Source organism: Prionailurus viverrinus, chromosome A1 (assembly GCF_022837055.1).
Source record: "Prionailurus viverrinus isolate Anna chromosome A1, UM_Priviv_1.0, whole genome shotgun sequence".
Lineage (NCBI taxonomy): Eukaryota > Metazoa > Chordata > Mammalia > Carnivora > Felidae > Prionailurus > Prionailurus viverrinus.
The window spans coordinates 148354063-148376713 of NC_062561.1; the positions used below are offsets into that span (position 1 = coordinate 148354063).

Here is a 22651-nt window from a genome sequence, read left to right on the forward strand (position 1 = left end):
CATGCCTTGACTTTTATTCTAAGGATCTTGTCTTCTATCCTCGCTCAACCATAACCCTTATGATGATGTTCCCAAATTTATAATTATCAATAAATTGCAATTCCCATATGATTTTGGCAGTGCCCATGATATTTCCCATAATATCACTTTCTATCTTACTTGTTCATGCCCTTCAAGATGTGGAACTTGACTTTTCAGCTACATCAGGATTTCCAGCGGGTCCAATACCTTCTGATAGCACTCCAATTTTCTTAGTTGCAAAGATGTGAATGAGACTTTGGAAACTATCTTAGTTTGGGACTTAATGAAGCAAAACTGATAAAAGCACCTGGCCTGAGAAATTCATAAATGGTTGAATACCTCTTAAAATGGAAAACCACAGAGACCAGCCTGAGAAAGAAGAGAGATAAGTAAGACTAAAAATTAGAGTGGTGACAAAAGTGAGTTTGTGGGAGTAAAGGACAAAGAAAAGTAGAAAGACAGATAATTCTGGTGAGATAAAGTCTGAGAAATTTAAAGTACTGTTAGCTGAGCCAATCATGTGATGAGAAAATCCATTGAACAGCATTGCCAGTAGGTAACTAAACACGGAGATGGGAATCATTAGTGTTGGGAACTTCCAGGAAGTTTAGTACCAGAATGTTAAAAGGGTCACAAGTTCATGCATGAAAGATTTTAAGGGGACAAATGTTAGAGAAGAAAGAAGATTCTGAAGCCATTGAAAAGTTCAGGATGTCATGATGGTTGGTAACAGGCTCCCTTAGAGAAACAGGGGGTATTATAGGCTAATGGAAAGAAAGTGTTTGTTGGAATGAGAAACAGGTTCAAACAGTCTTTGAAAAAGCAATAGTATAACAACTCCTCCTTCTCATCTTGTGAATCCAACAACTGAGGGGGGAAAAAAAAGAGAGAAAAGTATGTTGGACCCAGAATATGTAGAGTCAAGTTCAAACTCTGTCACTGATTGCTTGAATTACAGATCATGTGACTTTTTGAACCTCAATTTCCTTTTGTGTTCAACAAAGGCTTCTTGGGGTGCCTGTGTGGTTCAGCTGGTTAAGCATCTGACTCTTGGTTTTGGCTCAACCAGTTTCCCGAGTTCAAGCCCCGCATTAGGTTCTGCACGGCTGGTGCAGAGCCTGCTTGGGATTCTCTCTCTCTCTCGGCCCCTCCCCCACTTGCGCTGTGTCTGTCTCTCTCAAAATAAGAAAGTAAACTTAAAAAAAAAAAGAATGTCTTCTCTTCTCATGGTAACTAGAATGGAGATGGAAATGCTTAAGAAACTTTATTGTTTTATTATTTTACAAGAATAAATATAATATATGGGGGTCTATTTAAACTATTAAATATTGTACATCTGTACAGTGTTATTAATAAGGACATCTCATACTAATTGGTGCAATTTTTATCATTTTGTAAAATGTTGAAAGTTAATCCAATTCTAGTTAAAAAAATAATAAATTGTCTTTTGGTTAAATGCTAAACTAGAAAATAGCATTTTCTTTCTTTAAAAAAATGTTTATTTTGAGAGAGAGAGAGAGAGAGAGAGAGAGAGAGAGAGAGGCAGAGAGACGGAGACAATCTCTGTGCTGTCAGTGCAGAGCCTGATGCTGGGCTCTAACTCACAAACCAGGAGATCATGACCTGAATCAAAATTAAGAGTCGGACACTTAACCAACTGAGCCACCCAGGCGCCCCAGAAAATATATTTTTCTAGCTGATGGTTTGAAACTACTTGGTGCTTTTGTTTGGCTAAAATTTGTTAATGGGGTCACAGAAAAGTAAAATTAAATGAGGATGGGATGTAAGGCAAATTAAATACCTTCATTAAACTAGCAGAAATAAAAATCTTATTAACCTTTAAAATCACTTCGTCCTATATTCTGTATCTGAAAATTACAGAGAAACTGTAGTCTTACATATCATATCAAGTAACAATGAAACAATGTAGAGGAACAATGGAATCCTAGAAAACCAAAAAATATATATATATATAAATCATAGCGCAATAAAATTGAATGGCAAGACTGAAAAAAAAATGAGTTTGAATTACTTCCCAAGTGTTCTTCTTTTCCCAACCTTCCTGGTGATCCCATTCTTCCTGGTGATGCATGATTCTGAAAGACACATTAACTCTTCTTGACCAAAAAGAACATACTCTAAACTTTATTTTTGAATACGAAAAGAGGTATGACATGTTACTAACTTAAATTAGAACACTGTAAAAGTACTGTGTAGAGAAGAAATATAATTTACCATTTCCAAAATATCTACCAGTTAAATAGTAATAGATATGAAATGTGAGCTTTATAAATAAAAGAATCATTTAACAAACTATCTCCATGATAGACATGACGTGTCACTCACTGAAACAGCATGCTTTAGTGGTTAAGAGAACAGGCTCCAGATTTAACCTGGATTCTAATTCTAACAGTTTACTTAGTAGCTGTGTGACCTTGGGAAATTATTTAACCTCTATATCTCCATTTATGTAAATAGTAACAGTACCTGTGCCTCAGAGACTTGTAAGAATCAAAGTGGTACTTAGAATAGTGGAACATATAGCATGATCCCTATAAATACTAGACTTGTTAACTGTATTTAAGAAAGACATCAGAATGAATGCCTGTTTCAAATTGTCTAACAAGATGCTTAAAACTGACTGGTGGCGGTCCCCAAGTAAAGAGAAGAAAAAAAAACCTGATACTTGAAAAAATATTGTTTCTGGGTCAAAATCATGTCAGCTGGAAATGTCAGAACCTTGTATTTAACAAAGAAATGTATCACTTAGAGGTAACTTTTCTTCTAACTGAAGATGCAGAACAGCCATAAAAAACACTTTAAATTTTGCCTGTATGTTAATACCACATTTTTAACAATGCTCTTGCAGGAGCACTGAGAAGCTCAAAGTATTCTCATTCCACAACACAGATTGTAAAAAATGGTTAAATAAGAAACAAAGCTTTTAAAGTTTCTGAAACTATTTTTGACACATTGTTTTTCTGTAAAAGACAAAGTGCTGTTTCAAATGTCTGGGGACTTCATAAGAACACTGATGCGCAGGGGCAGGAATAGCTCCATTCATTTCCATGTATATTGAGTGTTTGTTTTAGGTTTTGTTGTTGTTTAGTTGGGTTGTTTGTCCTGCCTGCCACCGTTGTAAATTCTGGCTTTACAGGAAACACAAAACATGAAACAAGAATTTGGCGTATAAATACTAAAGCATTTTGAATGGTCATTAGCTTGATACTTGTCCATAGCTGGTAGCTCAAAAAAGTTAGTGCTTACAAAATTAAACTAGTGAAAGAAAAAAAAAGTTGAATAAACAAGGTAAAATGAAAGTTCTAACTGGCATTAGGAGAGAAAACTGTGAAGGGAGAAGGGCATGAAAGATATAAGCACAGATGAAGGACTAATGCCTGTAGAGGGCAGACATTACTGGGAGGGAGTCGTCAACTTATTTCAAACAAAAATATTCTCCACTGTTCCCATCTGACTCTTTCACTATTTTCTGCTCAAGAGTCATGAGCCCATTTTACTCTGGTTGTCTTCATATAATCCCTAGTATCAGTAAAATGTGAACGGTCATCGTGACCTCAGTATAGCAAGAAAAGGCTCAAGAGGATGATTCTGCATTCCCCAAATTAAAAGCTTCATCAAATACAAATCATAAACCTTAAAGAATGTGTGATGGCCTAACCTCATTGAGAGGTTAGCTTCAAATCAACACAATGTCATCTAACATGAGATTAAAACCCTGGCCTTTCCATGTATGGACTGTTATACTACATTAAATTGTTCTTTAAAAAAAAAAAGATCAATCAGTTTGATGCAGACATGTTTTAGAAAAGAGAAAAAGAAAAGCTAAGACATGGACTCAACCTTCTTTCACCATAGTAACAATCACTTTCAAAAGTGCTTTAGCACTTGGAAAAAGCCTTCACTTAAATTCTTGTACGTAAATCCTCCATTCTTCTCCATGCACTATTAAATCTCTTGTTGAACAAATCCTATGCAGTTAGTATCACTGTAAGAATGCATATTTTGAAACAAAATAATGACACATTTTCTCCTAAAATATAACCCAATAATTGCATGACATCTTATCTGCACTCTGAGGTCTACTTCTTTTGTACAGCATTGAGTCTTGTGTTTCCTAAGAGTTTCATTCATTGTTTTAGTGAAAAAGTATCAGTACAAAATATATGATAACATATTCTCTGGAATGATGGGAAAATAGCATATTAAACAAGCAAATTCCTCAGATATCTGTCTCTTTCACCATTGAGTAGGTTTTCTAAGCTTAAATAGTTTTGACAAAATCTCTTCAATAATACATGCATTTCACTGCTTTATACCCCCAGATATTGAACATATTGCTGTGAATCTTTGTCTAAGATCCAAAGCCAATATTGGCACCAATTATTAGAATGTTCTCTCACACACTAATGCCTTTTAGCCTTTATACTTAGCCCCTCCCCCTGGTAAATGTCCCTCATTTTTTTACACTGTAAGATATCACTGCTTTTGCAGAGACTTTTTCAGCCCTGTTTCTAATAGCTGCCATGGTTTTTTGTTCTGATTAAGAGTGAACTGTCACCTCATATGCCTTTCATTTTCTGGATCCAGTTTATAGAAAGCCTGGGAACTTAAAAACCAAGAGACTTTTCTATATGATCTAAGTACTACATGTATTCTCTATCTTAGGTGGTCTGGAGTTTTTGATGTTTTCTCCTAGTTTCTCAATTATGTGCTACAGGCAAGGCAAGAGACTTCTCTACAAGTAGAATGAATATAAATTATTACCCAGTTGATAGTTTCAGGCAGGACAAATCCAGGTATAAAATGTAAAGTTGGTTTATAATTAAGATCCTGACGTACTTCCATGTATGTTTTAGACCTCAGGATTTAGTAATAGAGGCTTCCCACAATGATGGTTTTTCCCCTTACACACACAAAAAAAGTAAATTGAAAACTGCACACCGCTTTGGTGATTTGAAGCCTCTTAATAATGAAGACAGAATTTTATAGTGGATGTTGTGCCCCAGTTGCTATCCAGCAAGGAAATGTTGGGGAGGCAGGAGGAAAAGAGGAGAAAGATGCAGGGGCAGAGAAATGAAGAGAATTTTCATATTAGGAGGACTGACACAGGTTACCACTGGAGACAGATAGTTTGGCATGACACAAGCTGATACACCTCATCAGCTGTACAAGAACCTGAGAGAACCTGCAGAAATGGTGTAATGGTGAATCTGTAGCCAGGTGAAAGGCTATATCAGCAGATGCTAGAACTAATTTGTAAGGAATGTAATCATTTAAGGATGAATTAAAAATAAATAAATGATATCAAGTCACTAATAGCTAGCGATACATAACAGGAACACATATAAGGGTTAATAACTGGCTACAGTGGGTTATAACAAAACTTTATCATGTCATTTGGTCTCTTTTGGCCACATGACTTTTGTTATTTAGACACTTGCAAGCTCCAGGAAACATATACTTTACCATCATGATAAAAAAAAAAAAAAAGTAACTAACCATGTCTTATCAGTTCTATAGATGTATATAAATATACCGGTGAATATATATCCACACAAATCACAATAACAGAATTTCTATTTATAAAACTTAGAGCTGGTATGGAGGCTATGCTTAAAAGTATGCTAAACCATTCAGTGATAATTGTTTTCCTGCAAGTACCTCATAGCTCTAGGTGCATGTCCTTGGATGGTACTCAAGAGACCCCTGAAAAATAATGGTTCAACCTAGACATGCACTTGTTAGTGGCTAAGTAACTCTGTTTCTAAGTTAAAAAACTGTGGTAAAAGAAGTAGGTTCTTACAACTCACCCTCCCTCTCTTTTTCAGGGGAGCAATGAAAACTAATAACATCAGTTTCATACACAGCAGAAAGTCACTTTACATGAATTTGCAGATTCACCTTTACTAGTTTGCTTATTTTATCTTTTTCATCTTTCCTTTAAAAGATCTCCATTGATTATCCTGACACCTGCTGGCAAGGGCACAGTTGATCCTGGTCTGCTTTTCCCTTCAACAACTTCCTCAAATCAAAGACTTTTTAGAGGAATTTTCAGTGACAACTAAGTGGTAATGTATTCAGTTTAAGTATTTATAGTACTTAATTTCTAGCATTATCACATAACCATGAGAACAATTTCAATACTTATGCTACTCCACATGGGTAACCGTTTGACTTTTTGTATACAAATACATGATTGTTTTGATTAACCAAAAGTTATTATAATCATTACATGGGCTATGATTAAACAAACAAACAGAAAAATGCCTGGCATCTTCCTTACAACCCAGAGGAGAACTGAAAAACAGAAATGGCTTGGTTTTGGTTTTCTACTCTTTTCTTAATAATAATGCAGTGTACAAACTACTTAGGAAATAAACCCCACTATGTAAAAAGTAAATTGATTAGCTATGAGAAGTCATACCATTAATTACATATTTACAAGATTTGCTATCTATTTCTCACTACCTACTCATTATGATTTACTCTGGCGTGAACTGAGTTCTAAACCCTGCACTGTTTTATGGTTTTGTTTGTTTGGCAAGAATATGATGAACCTACTACATCATGTATCATATTCAAAGCTACTGCACCTGAAAGTGTACTCAGCAAACAACAAATGCCAGAATTACTTTCTTAGGCTTTATAAAACTTTTGGATCAGGCAGGTTTTTTTTTTTTTAATTGTACACAAATGGTAAGATATACAGTCCATCTCAATTCAAAACTCTTCAAAAAATTAAAAGTTTTAAATCAAAGTACCTAAGTAAAAGTTTTATCTTAATATCAATAAAATTAAGACTCTAATTTAGACTCTAAGGACTGCCCAATTTCTATTTTGTAATGATTTTGAGTAACCAAGCTATTTTATATTTACTCATGTATATTTTATCCCCTTACTTTATATTCCTATAGTTTTGTGAGAAGAAAAAATCACATGTATCTGGCAATAAAAGGAAACTTTATGAAAATATTTACTAAAAATAACTCAGATCCTGAATACATGTTTTATATCAACATTAGTCTTTAAATATTTGAGAAAAATACACGGGAGTTTTAGAGAAGAGTACAGAAGTGAAATACATTAGCCCGGTTTTGGAGACCTTTGTGACTTCAAGACTATAGAAGGAAGAATGTAGTACTTCAAATTTTAACCATTAATTTTTATTATTATAAATCTAAATGTGTTCCCCAAAATATGCATATTTAAAACAAAACACATCTCAATGCTATGGAAACATTCCAAGAACAATGAAAAAAGGTTTTTAAGTACCAGAGAGGGAAAAAAAAGTGGATGTATCATGACAGTGTAGGGCATGGCCAATATTTTGCATTACTGTCAAACTGTCACAGCAGAATACTTTATCTTCCCTTAATTATTATTTTTAGTTCAACCGTTTAAAATTACCCTTAGGTGTTACAGCTGGCATTTGACTTAGCATTTATTTTTAAAATACAGAAATTACGGTCATGTAAATTGAGAAACAAAGACACTAATGTGTGACACATTTTAAATACAAAATACAAAACACAAAAACCTGTTAATTTCAGTATAAATATTGCTATACTAATCATAGAAGCATAGTGTTATTATCTTGAGTGAGATTCTTCAGGTACTAATTTATTCTCGTGTAGAGTAACTAAAATTCACCATTGATAAAAAAAAAAAAAGGAAATTCAAATGCCAATGATTCATAGTATTTAGGACATGTCTAGACATTTTTAGACAGTGCCATTTGCTTAAAGACTTCAGGCACCAACTGCAGGCGCAGGGACAGATTGCATAAGATGTCACGTGCTTGCTGCAACTGTATGCATGTTATTGGATTTTTCAGAGCAACCCATAGCGATGAATAATTTAAGAGTTAATAAAATATTCACCCTGACTGATCCATTGGTTTAATTTTAAATTAAAAACTACTAATAAAAGAAATTACCAAATCCCAGTCATTAATGCACGTAAACTGCAGCCCACACAGGGAAACACCAATTTCTAAAAGGCTACATTAGATAAACGATATCTGGGGAGGAAGGATGCGGGGGAAATTCCCAGTGTTAACACTGGCTTCAATAAGTTTACTCAAAGTTTAATTGTTTGGAGCTGTCACGCAAGCTGCACTCTGCCTTCTGCTTGGCTGAGGGGGACTGTATTAGAAAGGTGCAAGTTCAACCAAAAGAGCCCATTGAAAATGGTCCGTTTCTCTCCTTAAAGCCCTCTTTCCTTCTAACCATGGGCTGGCTGAAAAAAAAAAAAAAAAAAAAAAAAAAAAGAGCAGTCTACTAAAGAACATGGAGTACACCGCTGCCGGATGGTTGTCTGGGAGCGGGAAAGGAGAGGCCCGGCAACATCACCGTGGCTGGTTTGCCTCGCGCGGTAAGCAGTGCCCTAGGCGCGGGTATCTTTAGAAGGCAGAGCTGCGGGCTGCATCGAGCCGGGACTCACCGCACCCCAGGGTTCCTGCAACCAGACCCTGCGAGGAGAGCGCGGCCACGCACGCTAGACACGTTATCTCCTCCTCCACCCCCTCCGCTCTCCACCTCGGCTCGGGGACAGATGGTGGCTGCGGTGGCAGGGTGTAGGTGCGTGTGACTGGGTGAATGTGTGTCTTAGTGTGTGGGGTGGGAACGGAGGCGGTGAAGGGAGGAGGAGACGATTGTGCCTGCGGTTCTTCCCTTCGCCTTCCTGCTAAGGGAAGAAAGTGCAGAAGGAATCCAGATGGGAAATAAGAGAAAGGAAAATAACAGTGGTGGGAGCACTGCCTTCACCCTATCGCCTGGGAACTCGGCTGAGCAACTACAAAGCCATTACCATCCCTCCACCTTCAGTGGAGTGGCTGCTTCTGCCTGATAACTGGAAGGGCACTTTGTAAACGCTGGCAAGGCACACACCTACACGCACGCCTACACACGCTGGGGAAAATAGCCACCTTCTGGGGGAGGGAGGGAGGGAGGCCCAGGCAAAGCTCGGCCACGGATCGCTGCCGGCAGGGCAGCCGAAGGCCTCCAGGAACACCAGGCTTCTTGGGCAAGCAGTAGCCCGAGAGCCCACAATTTTTCTGGGAAGCAAATGGATGGATGGATGCATGGATGGTGCGTGTGGAATACTCGTGTAGTGTCTAATTTCAAATGGATTCGAGTCAACGCTTTTAATTCAACTATGCTTTTTGAGAGGCACAGCGTTTTAAACCCTGTAGTGCACTCAGCTCTCCACCTGAAGCAGCCTGCTAAGGGTTGTTATCACCCTCGGACCCCTCAGAAGGGGCATTCTCCACCCGTGAGCGCCGAAGGGGAGCAGGACCCCCTTGAGCGGTCTCTCCAGGGCCCCTGCCTCTCCTCCTGCCCTTTTCCAGCGCCAACTTGAGCCTGGACCCGCGACCCGCGCAGTGACGCGCGGCCAGAACAAGGGTTCGTATTGACAAGCCACCTTTCGCAAAGGACCTGAAATTAGTCTATACAACTCAGTAGGAGACTCCTCGGAGTCCTGTAATAATACTAATTATTTTTATTTTATTTTATTTTATTTTATTTTATTTTATTTTATTTTATTTTATTTTATTTTATTTTATTTATTTTATGTTGCAGTCTGATTTATTTCACACAAGTCATGGAAAGCACAACCAGACCCGCTCTTACAACTTTTCTGCTCTTGGGCGGGGGAGCGAGGATGTTTCGCACTGCAAGATTGTCCATGACCACGAGTTACGCTTGCACCCGGAGGGAGTGCTGAGCCAAGCTCGGAGCCCCTGAGGTTAGGCGAGAGGTACGTTCCAGGGTTTTTTCTGTAACCGACGCAGCGAGTCCGGGGTGGGGAGGCAGGAGAAAGCCCGACTGACTAGTCAGATCCGCCTCCACCTCACCCACCTCCAGAACTCCCAGGGCCAGGTTCGGATTTGCAAAGCGCGCAGCCCGGGCCCACTTTGTCAGAACCGCACCCGGGAGCGGACCGCCATGCGGCTCCCCAGCCTCTTCCCGTTTCAATCAGATGACGCCCGCACGCTCGCCTCCCGGCCCGGGCCCCCATGGGAGCCCCGCCCGTCGCCCGTGGCTGGCATCACCGGCATTGCCCAGGGAGGTTCGCGCAGTGACCCGTTGGCCGAGTGAGCCGAGGAGCCTCTGGTTCCCCGGAGCGCCGTTCCCTCCCGCCTGCCCCAGTCCCCGTCTTTCCTCGATCTCACCTCGGTCCCCCCGCACCCTCTTCCCCCGCTCAGCCCCACGCACTCCGCTCTGACTTTGCCAGCACTTTTCCGAGGCACCTAGGGCGCGCCGCCGCCTCCGTACCGCCCGCGGCGCTCGCCACCCCTGGCGCGCCCCGGGGACCGCCTCCAGCGCCCTGCGCGGCATTTCCCAAGGGACTTCAGCCCGTCCCGCACCTTGCAGCCCGGGCCCCGCCGCCTCACCTTTGCAGAACTGGGGGACACTGAGGCTGAGCCCGATCAAGAGCCAGGCGGCCACCGAGCGCTTCATCATTCTGTCTCCCGGACGTGACCCCGGCTGGTCAAGGGTCGTAACGGAGGGCAGTGTCGCTGAGGTGGCACCGCAGGGCAGCGGCAGACCCCGCCCCTGGCAGAGAATTCAAGAAGACGTCTTCTGCCCGCAGCACTACCTTAAACAAATTCTTGAAGAGGACGAAAAAGAGTGGCGACCAAAGAGAGGAACCTCTCTTCCCCTTTTGCCTGCGCTCCGGCGCGAAGAGGTGGGCGAGCTCCGAAGAGCCGCTGGCGGGCTCAGCCTCCGCTGCGGGTGGGTCCCGACTGAGGCGCTGCGGGCGGGGCGGGGCGGGGCGCGGGTTCCCGCGGCGGCCCCGGGTCACCCGCGCGGGTGGACGGGCAAACGGTGCGCTCGGCCCGCTCAGCGCTCGCCGCCGCAGCTGCGGGGCTTCTGACTTGGGAGAACAATGAAGCGTGAGCTAGCGGGGAGCCAGCCTCCGGCCGGGAGCGCACTGTGTACAAACAGAGGCGGCGTGCGTTGAGCCCGAGCTTCGCAGCCGCCGCGCTCCCCGGGTGCCTGCCCGCCCCACCCGCCTCCCGCCTCCCCTCTTATTCCCTCCCCCAGTCTTCCCCTTTTTCCTCCCTCTCTTCTCCCTCTCTCTCTCTCCTCTCCTCTCCTCTTCTCTCTCTCTCTCTCTCTCTCTCTCTCTCTCCCTCCCTCCCTCCCTCCCTCTCTCTCAGGTGGCTCCTTCTGCTGGAAGAGAAAAGGGACACACAACTGCAGCCACACCCTGGCACCTGCCACCACCTCTAAAGTTCCTACATTGCCTGTACCTTCCCTGCACACGCTGGAGACTGTAGAGTTAAGGGAAGTACCTTGGGGTCCGAGATACTCTCGGTTCCAGCACTGACTTTACAATTAACCACGTTAAAGATGCCCCTGAAGTCCCGTTCTCAGTATAGCCAGGGAAAGAAGTTCAGAAATTTTGAAAAGTGACTCTTGGGGCACGAAGCTACCTTAGAAATGGAACCCTGTAAAGTGAATTGCCCAGATCCTCAGAAAATACAACCTAGTCCAGCAGGCAGACTCTAGGCTGCTCTGTTGCACTTTAGTTAGCTCTAGGGCTGGGAGAGAGGGTTGTGAGCTTATCTACTCACAGGGACAAAAAAGGTGAAGGCCTAGGGCAAGACAGGAGGAGACACGTTTCATATCTGGTATCTCGTTAAGCACGACACGTTTCAGATGAGAAATAATGGGGAGAGTGTGGGGACTGTGCAAGAAAATAGAAGGCAAGGACAGATTCGTGAAGTGTTACTTAGGTGGGTCAAATTTCTCTGCTACCCACCAAAACCAATATAAACGACCTAGTTTTTGCAGTGAAGGAAGCTGCAAAATACAGACCGTGGCTTAAAATAGTGCTTCCTCCTCTGTTTTTACCTTAGAATGATTGCTTAATGTACATGGATTTGATCCCAGCAGTTGCAGGTATCAAAATGAAACACAGGTCTTTTACCTTCTTCCAGAGAAGGAGGTAGAGAAAGAGAAAACCACAGGAAGGGGAGAGTTGTAGGATACATTCCTGAAAGCAAGGATTTGAAATGAGAATGGACTCAGAAAGAGGTAACAGGGCAACTTCATCTCCTTTTGCCTCCCTGAATCCTTTAAATGCCAAGTTCTATCTTCCTTGTGGAATTGCAAGTGAGATCAAGGATGAAAGGTTGATGGGAAAGTAATACTGCATGTTGCTATGGAGGAGTTAAGGTACTGTACCATCCACAAACACGAAACAACAGCAGCAACAAAAATGATGTCAGAGCAAATTTTGTTGAGATCTCATGTTTGGTGGGAGGGTAAAAAAAAAATACATTTTTTTAAAACCTGACTTGGCTAAGGGAAAGAGGGAGAATCATTTATTTACTACTTTAAAGCTTAAAGCCACAGATGTGAGAATAGGACACCATTATCCAGAGCTGTTGCAGGGAAGTTTTACACAAATTCCCACTTTCTTCCACATCATTATTATCTGATTTTGAAAGTAAGCTTTCAGTCATGTTGTGGCATGTCCATCATAAAGTACCTGTAACATTTTGAAATGATATATTTACATTTAGTTTTAAGGTTTTATTTTTAAAGGATAGTACTAAATCTCAAAAATATAAAATTGGGGGCACCTGGGTGTCTCAAGCAGTTAAGCATCTCTCAGTTTTGGCTAAGGTCATGATCTCACTGTTTGTGAAATCAAGTCCCCCATAGGGCTCTAGGCTGGCAGCTTGGGATTCTCTCTCTCTGACCTTCCCTTCCCCCCTCTCTGGGTCTTTCTCAGAATAAATAAAATAAACTTTAAATATATACTTATATTTAAAAATATATTTATATATACTTATATTTATATATACATTTTATTATAAATATATATTTTATATATATAAATATGTTATATATTTACATAGATATCAGAATCCAGTTTTTCTGTGATGAGAGATAGAGATAAAGAAGGGTGCCAAGAGTTTTATTTTCCTATTTTATTCTTGGTTTATTCCCACTCTTCCCTTAATAAGTATGTTAGGAAGTTAAGTTTTTAGTAACTGTTCATGTTACTGAAATTTTATCTTTTATTTTAAATTCTTTTTGAAAAACTACAGGAAAGGGATGCCTGGGTGGTTCAGTGGGGTAAGTGTGTGACTTCGACTCAGGTCATGATCTCCCAGGCCACAAGTTCAAGCCCTGCATCAGGCTCTGTGCTGACAGCTCAGAGCCTGGAGCCTGCTTTGGATTCTGTCTCTCTCTCTCTCTGCCCCTCCCCAGCTTGCCAGCTATTTGTCTATCTTTCTCTCTCTCAAAAATAAACAAACGTAACAACAACAACAACAAAATCCTCCAGGAAAGCACAAAATTACATTAAAATGCATATTCTATGACCAAATATCTGGAGTTTGTGCCTGTAAATGCCATTCTATATTATCAGGTAGATGACCTGTAAAATATGTCACCAGTTCAATGCCATTTCCAGGTTAAATTGATAGTCTTAGTTCCATATGCACAGATCTGGTGCAGTTACTTCTTTTTCCCACTTATCAATAATGATGTTGTACCAAAAATACTTTAATTTTGAATATTCTAGGCACTCTACCTTCTATTTATAGGACTTATGTCACTCTTACTAAATTCATACCTACCTTCTTCAGAAGTGGAATATAAGAAATGTTTTAAAAACCACAGAAAATAGGTTTATTTTTTTTAAAGGACAAAATGCTGTTATGACTTTTACCTCACATAAATTGCAAAGAGACTTTTACTGACTGTATATGATGTCTACAGTTTTATACCTTGTCTAAATATGTGCCTGAAATGTCAAAAACAAATCTATACTTCACTTGAAGACAGAACTTCCCAAAATATTTTCTGCAGACTTACTTTCCCCAGGATGTTAATAAGTTTTGGGTGGAAAAAGAGGTTCCGTGGTCAAATAATTTTGGGAAAGACTGTGTATTAAAGCATTAAAAACTTTGAATTGTCCTGTGCTTAAGAAACGTTTCCAAACATGTTTAATCCAGTATTTTGCAAACTTTTCTTTTTTTCACATGACAAACTTTTCTTCAGAATACCTGTTAAGATAAAGGGGATTTAGTGCTATAAGGAAAACAACTTGGGAAATATTGTCTGAAAATAAAAGAGAATAAAAAGTCAACAAAACAAACAAAAACAAGACTGAGGGAAGTTTAATGATTTTCAAGAATTCTTCTTACTGGCTCAGAGTTTGGATTCTAAAACAGTACATACCTCAATTGAAATACTATCTTTACCATTATGACTCTTTTAATGCAGGCAAGGCAATTAAAGGCCAGGTATCAGTATTCTGATCTGTAAAATGGAGTAAAACTCATAGTGGTAGCTTGTTATGGTGCACAAAAGGACCTAGTCCAGTAATGAGTACACAATGACAATGATGATAATAATGATGAATAAGGAGACAATAATCACATGTGGAATTCCAAAACTTTTTCTCAATAGCTGATTATCTCCGTTTCCCACCCCTCACTCCCATTAAACTACCTCGAAAAATGTTCATTCACCTTTTAATTTCTCAAGCAACAAATAACACTAAATACAGTATTTCTTATTATTTCTGTAATTATTGAATGATATTTATAAATAAACTAGATACGGGAAGAGTCTTAGATTATTTGATCAAGTTACATTCAGTACCATTTTTAGTTTTTAAATCATTTTCCATTTATAAAATATTTTACATTTATAAAACTCCATTTTCTTTAATATCCTAAATGGCCCTGATTAAAAGTTGGATTTCAGCTTTGTGAGATAAAAAGCAGAAAACTCAGCCAAGCCTACCTGGACATCTGACCTGAATAATTGTGAATTAAGAAATTAGTGTTTTCTAAGCTGCTAAATTTGTGGTAATTTGTTAAGCTGCAAGAAAAAACTCATAGAGAAGCCCATTGTTATTATCCCCTTTTTAGAGAGAAGGAAGAAGGCACAGATTGGTTAGATCCTTTGTCCAGGTTATCAAGTTAGTGTATGTTCGGGCCAATAAATGAACCTCATCAGTCTGAATCCAGAGCCCAATCATTCCACTGGCAATGATTATGGAGAGTCAACTTTATGCTAAACATTTTTAGATATATTTCTTCCTTTAATCGTCCCAACAAACATTATGAGGTAAACATAATTATTATTTCAATTTAAATCAGTTGAGGAAACCAAGGATAAAAACATTTAAGTAATTTGCCCCAAATTAAGGCAGCAGTGAAAGATTGAGCCAGGATCCAGGATCTGAGCCCTAGTTTGATTCCAGGAGTGATTTTCATAAACATTATATTATAGCATCTATTTATAAAGTGGCCTATTTTATTTATTAATATTTTCAATTTTAGTTCTAATTGTAACTGTCATTTTTTAGTAGTCTGTATTCTCTCTGTCACTCTTGAGTTATCATTTTAGAGTATACTTTACCCAAATGTAGAGTTCCAAAGATATTTTAAAATTCTCTAAAATATTGCATAATATATAGCACCTTTTTTCCATTGCTATCCATAAACACCAATTCTTTCTTCTAATCCTCTGCTCATGCTGTTATCCTTATCTGAAATGACCTCTTACAAATTGTACTAGCTAAATTCCTACCTCCATGTAAGACCTCCCAAAATTATTGCAGCAGCACAGAATCATGATCTTTTAGAAATAGCACTTTTTGTGTTTCTCTAGTTATTTCATCGGTGTTAGTATTACCTTCCAAATAAATACAAACGGTTCTTGCTATGAAGATAGCTGCTTGCCTTAGACATAGCTGAGTGTCATGTTTTAAACTTGTTTAGTTTTCCTACAATGAACACTAAGGCAAATTCATTTTTAAGACTACATGTTTTAAACCAAATTCCCAGTTCCTAGTATTTCCCTGCTTAATTCCATGATGGATGCTGTTTCCAGAAAATATACAGGGTCGTTATAGGAGAGTGAGCCTTTGCTTTCAGAGTCTGATCCTCCTAAAGAAATTTCTGGTGCCTAATTCCTTCTAGTTTCCCACTCAACCGATTTCAGTTACTTAGCTTTTAGCTCCCTAAAATAGTTTTGAATAATTAATACATGTACATAAGAAATATTCAAAGGGTGGCGAGGGCGCCTGAGTGGCTCAGTCGGTTAAGAGTCCGATCTCGGCTCAGGTCATGATCTCACGGTTTGTGAGTTCCGGAGTTCAAACCCCGCGTCAGGCACTGGGCTGACAGCTGAGAGCCTGGAGCCTGATTCAGATTCTGTGTCTCCCTCTGTCTGCCCCTCCGCTGCTTGTACTCCGTCTCTCGCATTGTCTCAAAAGTAAATAAACTTTAAAAAAAATTAGAAATATTCAAAGGGACAAGTGGGTAGAGGAAAATAAGTTTCCCCTTAAATGACACTCCCTCCTTACATACAGTTGCTTTCTCTGTTAGGGAAGCTAGTAGCTATTGCTGTGCATCCTTCTAAAGTTATGTGCATATATACACATGTGTGTACATATAGGGTATACGTATATGTGTATATGTACATGTTTTCACAAAAATAACTGAATTATACAAAGATTATACATCTTGCTTTTTTCCGCACAAATATATATATGTGTATATGTGTGTGTGTGTGTGTGTGTGTGTGTATTTCTGAAATTGTATCAAGTTGTACACAGTATTTGTGTAACATAAATCCCTTTTGAAATTTAAGTAGCTTCCAATCTTTTGCTATTGCAAGCAATGTTGCAGTGAACCCACATTTTGCACACGTGCAAAATAAAATCATTAGAATAGATTGAAGTGGCATTGTTAGTTGAGGTTATGTGCATTTAAATTGTGGTAGATTTTGCCATATTGCCATTCATAAAACATTTATGAATTCATCCTTCTACCTATAATGCGTCAGAGAGAGTGTCTGCCTGCTTCCTGGCCATACAACGTGTTTGCAATTTTGGGTCTTGTCAATTGTGTAGATAAAAAATGGTATCACGTGGTTTTGAATATCTCTTATGATGAGTGGGTTTTGGCAATTTTTTACATACTAAAAATAATTTATATTTTCTTTATGTTACTTTTCATGTCTCTTTCTTTCTTTCTTTCTTTCTTTTTCTTTCTTTTTCTACTGGATTGCTGACCTTTCTTAAATGACAGGAGCTCTGTATTTATTAAATTGTCATATTTATGTCAAAAATTATGCAGCTAGTTTATAGCCATTTTGTTTGTTTTTACTGTGCTAACATGTTTTATATTTGGAGTGAAATTTACCCATCTTCGTTTTATGGTTTCTAGGCTTCATGTTTTGCCAAGATAGGCTCTTGCTATTCTGAGTTTAGGAACATATTTTCTTATAGTACTTTTATGGGCATTATGTTTTCATGTGTGCATTTATAATTTTTAACAAACTAAAATTTATTTTTGTTTAAAAGAGTACTATAGATCTTACTTGTTTTCCAGAAAACTATCAGTTATATATAAAAACCATTTATTAAGTCCACAGGCTTCTTTATAATATGGCATGCCAACTCAGTCACTTAGTCACTGTATATTTGGCTCTACTGATTGCTTTTATACACTGTGCCATTTGGTTATGTATTCAGGTGCCAGCACCACACTCTTAATTATTGTTGTTTAAAAATGTTCTTAATAACTGCCAGGGTAAAATACCCTCACCTACTTCTTTGTAAATATGATTCCCTAATATTGTATATGTATCTTCCTCATATATACTTTAGGACGAGCTTGTCTAGATGAAATGGTAGAATAAACATATTTATAATAATAGTGTTCCTATCTATATATCCAAGTTTTCTTTTATGTTCCTTTTGTTATACTTAGATATTTTATCATTTTATGTACCCATCTAAACGCAGGTTTTTTCCAGGTTTAGATGCACCCATCTAAACGCAGGTTTTTTATGTTTTGTAACTAGTTGTTTTATGTTTATAAGAAGTCTGTATGTGTGTGTGTGTCAATGTGCATGGACTAATGTTCTACCTAGTCACTTTATCAAAATATTTCACTGTTTATATTATATTTTCAGTTGGTTCTTTTGGGTTTTCTAGATATACAATTATATCATCTGAAAACAGTATTAGTTTTACCTTTTTTCAGATTTTCATACTTCTTTTCCCCATCAAATTGATATTACTGCTGCCAAATGAATGCTAAATAAGCAGACATACTTGTATCATTCCTGACTCTAATGTGTACGCTTTAGTAACTTTCTGTGGGCACAGCACACGTCCTCTGGTTTCCTGGGTCCAGTGCAGCCATTACAGTAATTTTCTGTATATCGGCATTTGCTCAAAAAATAACTTTAAGAGGGGAAGACATTACTGTCAGTGTAGAAAGGAAATATGTGTTTATGAATGTACAGGATAGGATAAAAGAAAAAAATAATGTTTTCTTTAGCTGGAAAGAAAGAGAGGCTTGTGAAGCTTTGGCAGGATTGAATGTTGTAAACTTTGAGGTTGCATTTGACAGAAAACTGCAACTCAGTGTCTTCTGATTTGAAACAAAATCATAAAAACTTCTTTCACACCTACCATAGCCACAGCTATTTAAATACATGGTTAATGTTGGGGGGGGTGGGGAGGGAGGAGAAATGTTATAACAGTCCAAAGGACAATCTTGGACTGTTTCCCCCTTTACCTGGTTTTCATTGGCATTTTGCTCTTTTTTTTTCCATTTATAGCACTGCTGAAAACTAAGCCAGAGACATATTTATCTTAAAATATACAAAACTTCCAGTTTGATCCATCAAGCATAGTAATTGGACCAACGTTAAATGAAATTTAGAGAAAATGTTTCTGCTATCCATAAAAAACTGTCAAAGATAATGAATACATAAGATCCTCTCTGAGTTTCCTGGTTCCAAAATGGGTTGCAACTTAAAGAGAAAATTCCTGTCAATAAAAATTTATTTTCATAATCATGATTTCATTTTAAACTTGAAAAAGCAAATGGAATATATTTTAATATATGGTATTTTGGCAAATACAATTTAAAATATGGTTTGTTTCTTCAGGCATGAGGAAAATAACATTTAATTACATGTGTTTAATGTTAATGTTGATTCTGTTACTTCTGTCTATAGATAAAAGACTAGCACATTTTCCTTCATATACATAGTAATTTTAAATATCTCACTAAAATAAAATAGAATATGATACGTGTCTCGTATAATAGTTGTAATTTGTTTTAAATTATCATTATATTAGCATATTATGAAATACTTGACTAAATGTTTTAAATTCATACATTTGCATACAAACCAACACAAAACTAGCATGCCAATATTAAATTTCGAGGATGAAAGAAATATCATGGTCCTCACTAAGAAGAAAATTATAGTATCTTGTCCTTACGCTTGAGAGTGACCAAAACAAAAATTAAAAATATAAGATAAGAGATTTTTAATAAAGTTTTGAAACATCAATGACAGCGTACCTTTTTTGCTTTATTTGATGATCCCGGGGACTTAATTCATTAGAGAAGCTTTTATTTTCAAGAACAAAATTATAAAGCATTTATAAAAGAGACTCAAGCATAATTGTACCATTGTCTCATGAAATCCTTAAAGAATTCAGATTTTTCTAGTTATATTCCAGTAATATCCTTTTATTTTTGAGAGAGAGAAAGAGAGAGGGAGTATGAGTGACAGAGGGGCAGAGAGAGAGAGGAGACAGAGAATCCCAAGCAGGCTCTGCGTTGTTAGCACAGAACCTTATGTGGGGCTCGAACTCACAAACCACGAGATCATGACCTGAGCCAAAATCAAGAAACAGATTCTTAACCAACTGAGCCACCCAGGTACCCCCAATAATATATGTTTTTAAGTATGTATAGAGATGGAACTTGATTTGTAATGCAATTTGTGATCTGAAAATTAATGTAGTGGACATTTTGAACTGAAAAGTTATAGCTTATACAGTGTAAACTCATTCCAATGTGGGTCTTTGCTCACCCAGACATCAACAAATAAAATTGAAAAAAATAATTTTCTATTTAGTTGAATTAGTATTTACCATTTTATTTTAAGGAATACATTTGTGAATGTTTTCTACAAAATAATGTAATGAGAAAATTTTACATGAATTTGAAAGTAGAGATTATGTCTATCTAAAATCAGTTTGGTTTTTAAAAGTATTGTTTTAGTTCGTTTTTTTTTTTTTTTAAGTCTTTGTAGATGATGAATTTAGAAAAGCCCTTAGAGGGTCAAGCTGGAGATGGGTAAAGTGCATGCAAATGCAAGTTAGGCACTTTTGCCAAAAAGTTTTAAAAATTTCATTTGTCTACTTTTAAAAATGAAATTAACAGTGGTATTGATGGTACACGATCTTCTAATCTTATTGTTTCTGAGGAGGAGACATGATTGTGTTTAGGGTGAGGGGTGGAAATGTTTCTTGTGTTGCCTGTGATGATCTGACTCAGCATCAGCTGAAAACACCAGTGTATTATTTTAACATTTTCCTTTCCTCTATTAAATAATGTGTCACTCTAGGCTGTGACTCAAGCTGGTGACTCAGTTTTGTTCAAGACTCTGCCTGGGAACCTTCAGCAATGACTGAAAATGTCAGGAAGTCTTCCCTTTAGAAGAGCCCTGGTTTTGATAACTTAAGTGTGTAGACAACTGATCCACAACTTTTAGGGAGTTTACTTTAAATAAAGGAAATGGCTAGGCCTTTGACCTTTCATATTTTTTTTAATTTTTTTTTTCAACGTTTATTTATTTTTGGGACAGAGAGAGACAGAGCATGAACGGGGGAGGGGCAGAGAGAGAGGGAGACACAGAATCGGAAACAGGCTCCAGGCTCTGAGCCATCAGCCCAGAGCCCGACGCGGGGCTCGAACTCACGGACCGCGAGATCATGACCTGGCTGAGGTCGGACGCTTAACCGACTGCGCCACCCAGGCGCCCCTTACCTTTCATATTTTTAAACCACAGCAAAATATTTTATTGTTTCATCTGCTCTATATTCTACTGTACTTATATCATTATTGTATTTCTTTTGCTAGTTTGTTTTTCAAATGCAGAATACTAATCTTAGGAATTCTCTGAATTCCAGACAAGAGAGATGGACAGTCCTTTTGCTTCCAATTAGTCCTGTAAAATCCCTTTTAATGCTATAGAATAGATCTCCATTTTTTGTCCCCGATGGCACCTTTGCCCTAAAAGGCAGTCTTGTGGAGAAAGTAGATAGCATGGAGCTTAAATCACTGCTCCGGGCAGTTGCTGGGACTGCTGGCTGAGGATTCCTCCCCATGGGAGCAGTAAGCACCAACTGACAGAGAGCTCAGCATAAAGACTAGAGTAGTGTTGCTTTCTAGTTTCTAAGATCATTCAGTCCTTAATACACGAATCCATGAATTAAAGATAGCTTTCTGACAGTTGACCAAGTCTCCCATTCAGCCCATAGTATGAGGTGAAAAGGAAAGTGGAACTTATCATAATTCCTTTACTAGTTGTATCAGCTAGCACTTCCAGAACAAATCTGAATCACTATCAATGGTGTGAACTTCTGATGGCCTTCTAGTCCAAGTCCGGAGGGGTGCAAACATGAGCAACCTTTAGAAACATGTCATTAACTAGCTTGTCTCTGCCTCCTGTAGTAATCTCCTAAGTACTTGAAGCTGAAAAGGAAGATGTACCTCTTTGCATATGTCTTGAGAAAGTACAGTGAGTCTGTCCCTAAGTCTGTTTACACAATTTTGTGGTAAAGAAGTCTTACAATAGAAGTTAAATTCTCGGTTGATTTTTGTTTCCTCTTTAAAAACAAAGGAGGGTGGAGTTGGGGGGTGGGGTGTGCAGTTGGAAGAGAGCACACATCAACGTTTTCCCAGGAAATTGTGAGAGGTATTTCTCTTTGAAAATAAAGATATCCTGATATTTAACTGCTGATATCTGGATAACTGGAGCTCAGAGTACACGGTGGCATGGGAGAGGTTGGCGACCTGGGAAGGAGGGGTGGTATGGTCCTAGAGGGGCTGAAAGTGGATGATTTGGCAGAAGTCAGGGAGCCAAATACCTGGAGAGGATATTAGAAGAAACCTCCTCCACACCGCCACCATGAGTGCAGATTTTAAAAATGTGTAGAGTTTTAGAGTTTTATTTTAGAGTTTATTAATTTTTTTTCTGCCTATTAAACTTCATTCCACAGAATAGATCTCGATTAAGGATTCTTACAAGCAGGAATATTGGTTACGCAGTATAATTTCTTTTTCTAAACTTTACTTCAGGGGCGCCTGGGTGGCGCAGTCGGTTAAGCGTCCGACTTCAGCCAGGTCACTATCTCGCGGTCCGGGAGTTCGAGCCCCGCGTCGGGCTCTGGGCTGATGGCTCAGAGCCTGGAGCCTGTTTCCGACTCTGTGTCTCCTTCTCTCTCTGCCCCTCCCCCGTTCATGCTCTGTCTCTCTCTGTCCCAAAAAAATAAATAAACGTTGAAAAAAAATTTTTTTTAACTTTACTTCATCGTTGATTCTCTTAAACAATATGGCCAAATGTACTATGGACATATCTCTCATCATGAACAGGATGTTGTTTTTGCATTGACCAGCTTTCTCATAAAATTAGACCAACATAAGGGGTCTAAACATTATGTCCTATTTGCTTTATTTGGAACACCACCTAATAACATTTTTCTCAATTAAATTTTCTGATCAGTCTGTTTCTTTGATCAATCAGCA

The 22651-nt window shown here is 38.6% G+C and overlaps 1 protein-coding gene across 2 annotated transcripts in view; it reads right to left on the reverse strand.

Moving 5' to 3' along the window:
• The window catches only part of EDIL3 (EGF like repeats and discoidin domains 3), a 422774-nt gene extending 411762 nt beyond the window's left edge, over positions 1-11012 (reverse strand). The window contains exon 1 of one of the 2 annotated variants that reach the window (XM_047877276.1): positions 10439-11012. In XM_047877276.1, coding sequence (XP_047733232.1) covers positions 10439-10508 — 70 coding nt within the window. In that variant the 5' untranslated portion in view covers positions 10509-11012. The remainder of the gene's footprint in view (positions 1-10438) is intronic. The other variant, XM_047877267.1, reaches the window with a different exon arrangement.
• Positions 11013-22651: the final 11639 nt, after the last annotated feature.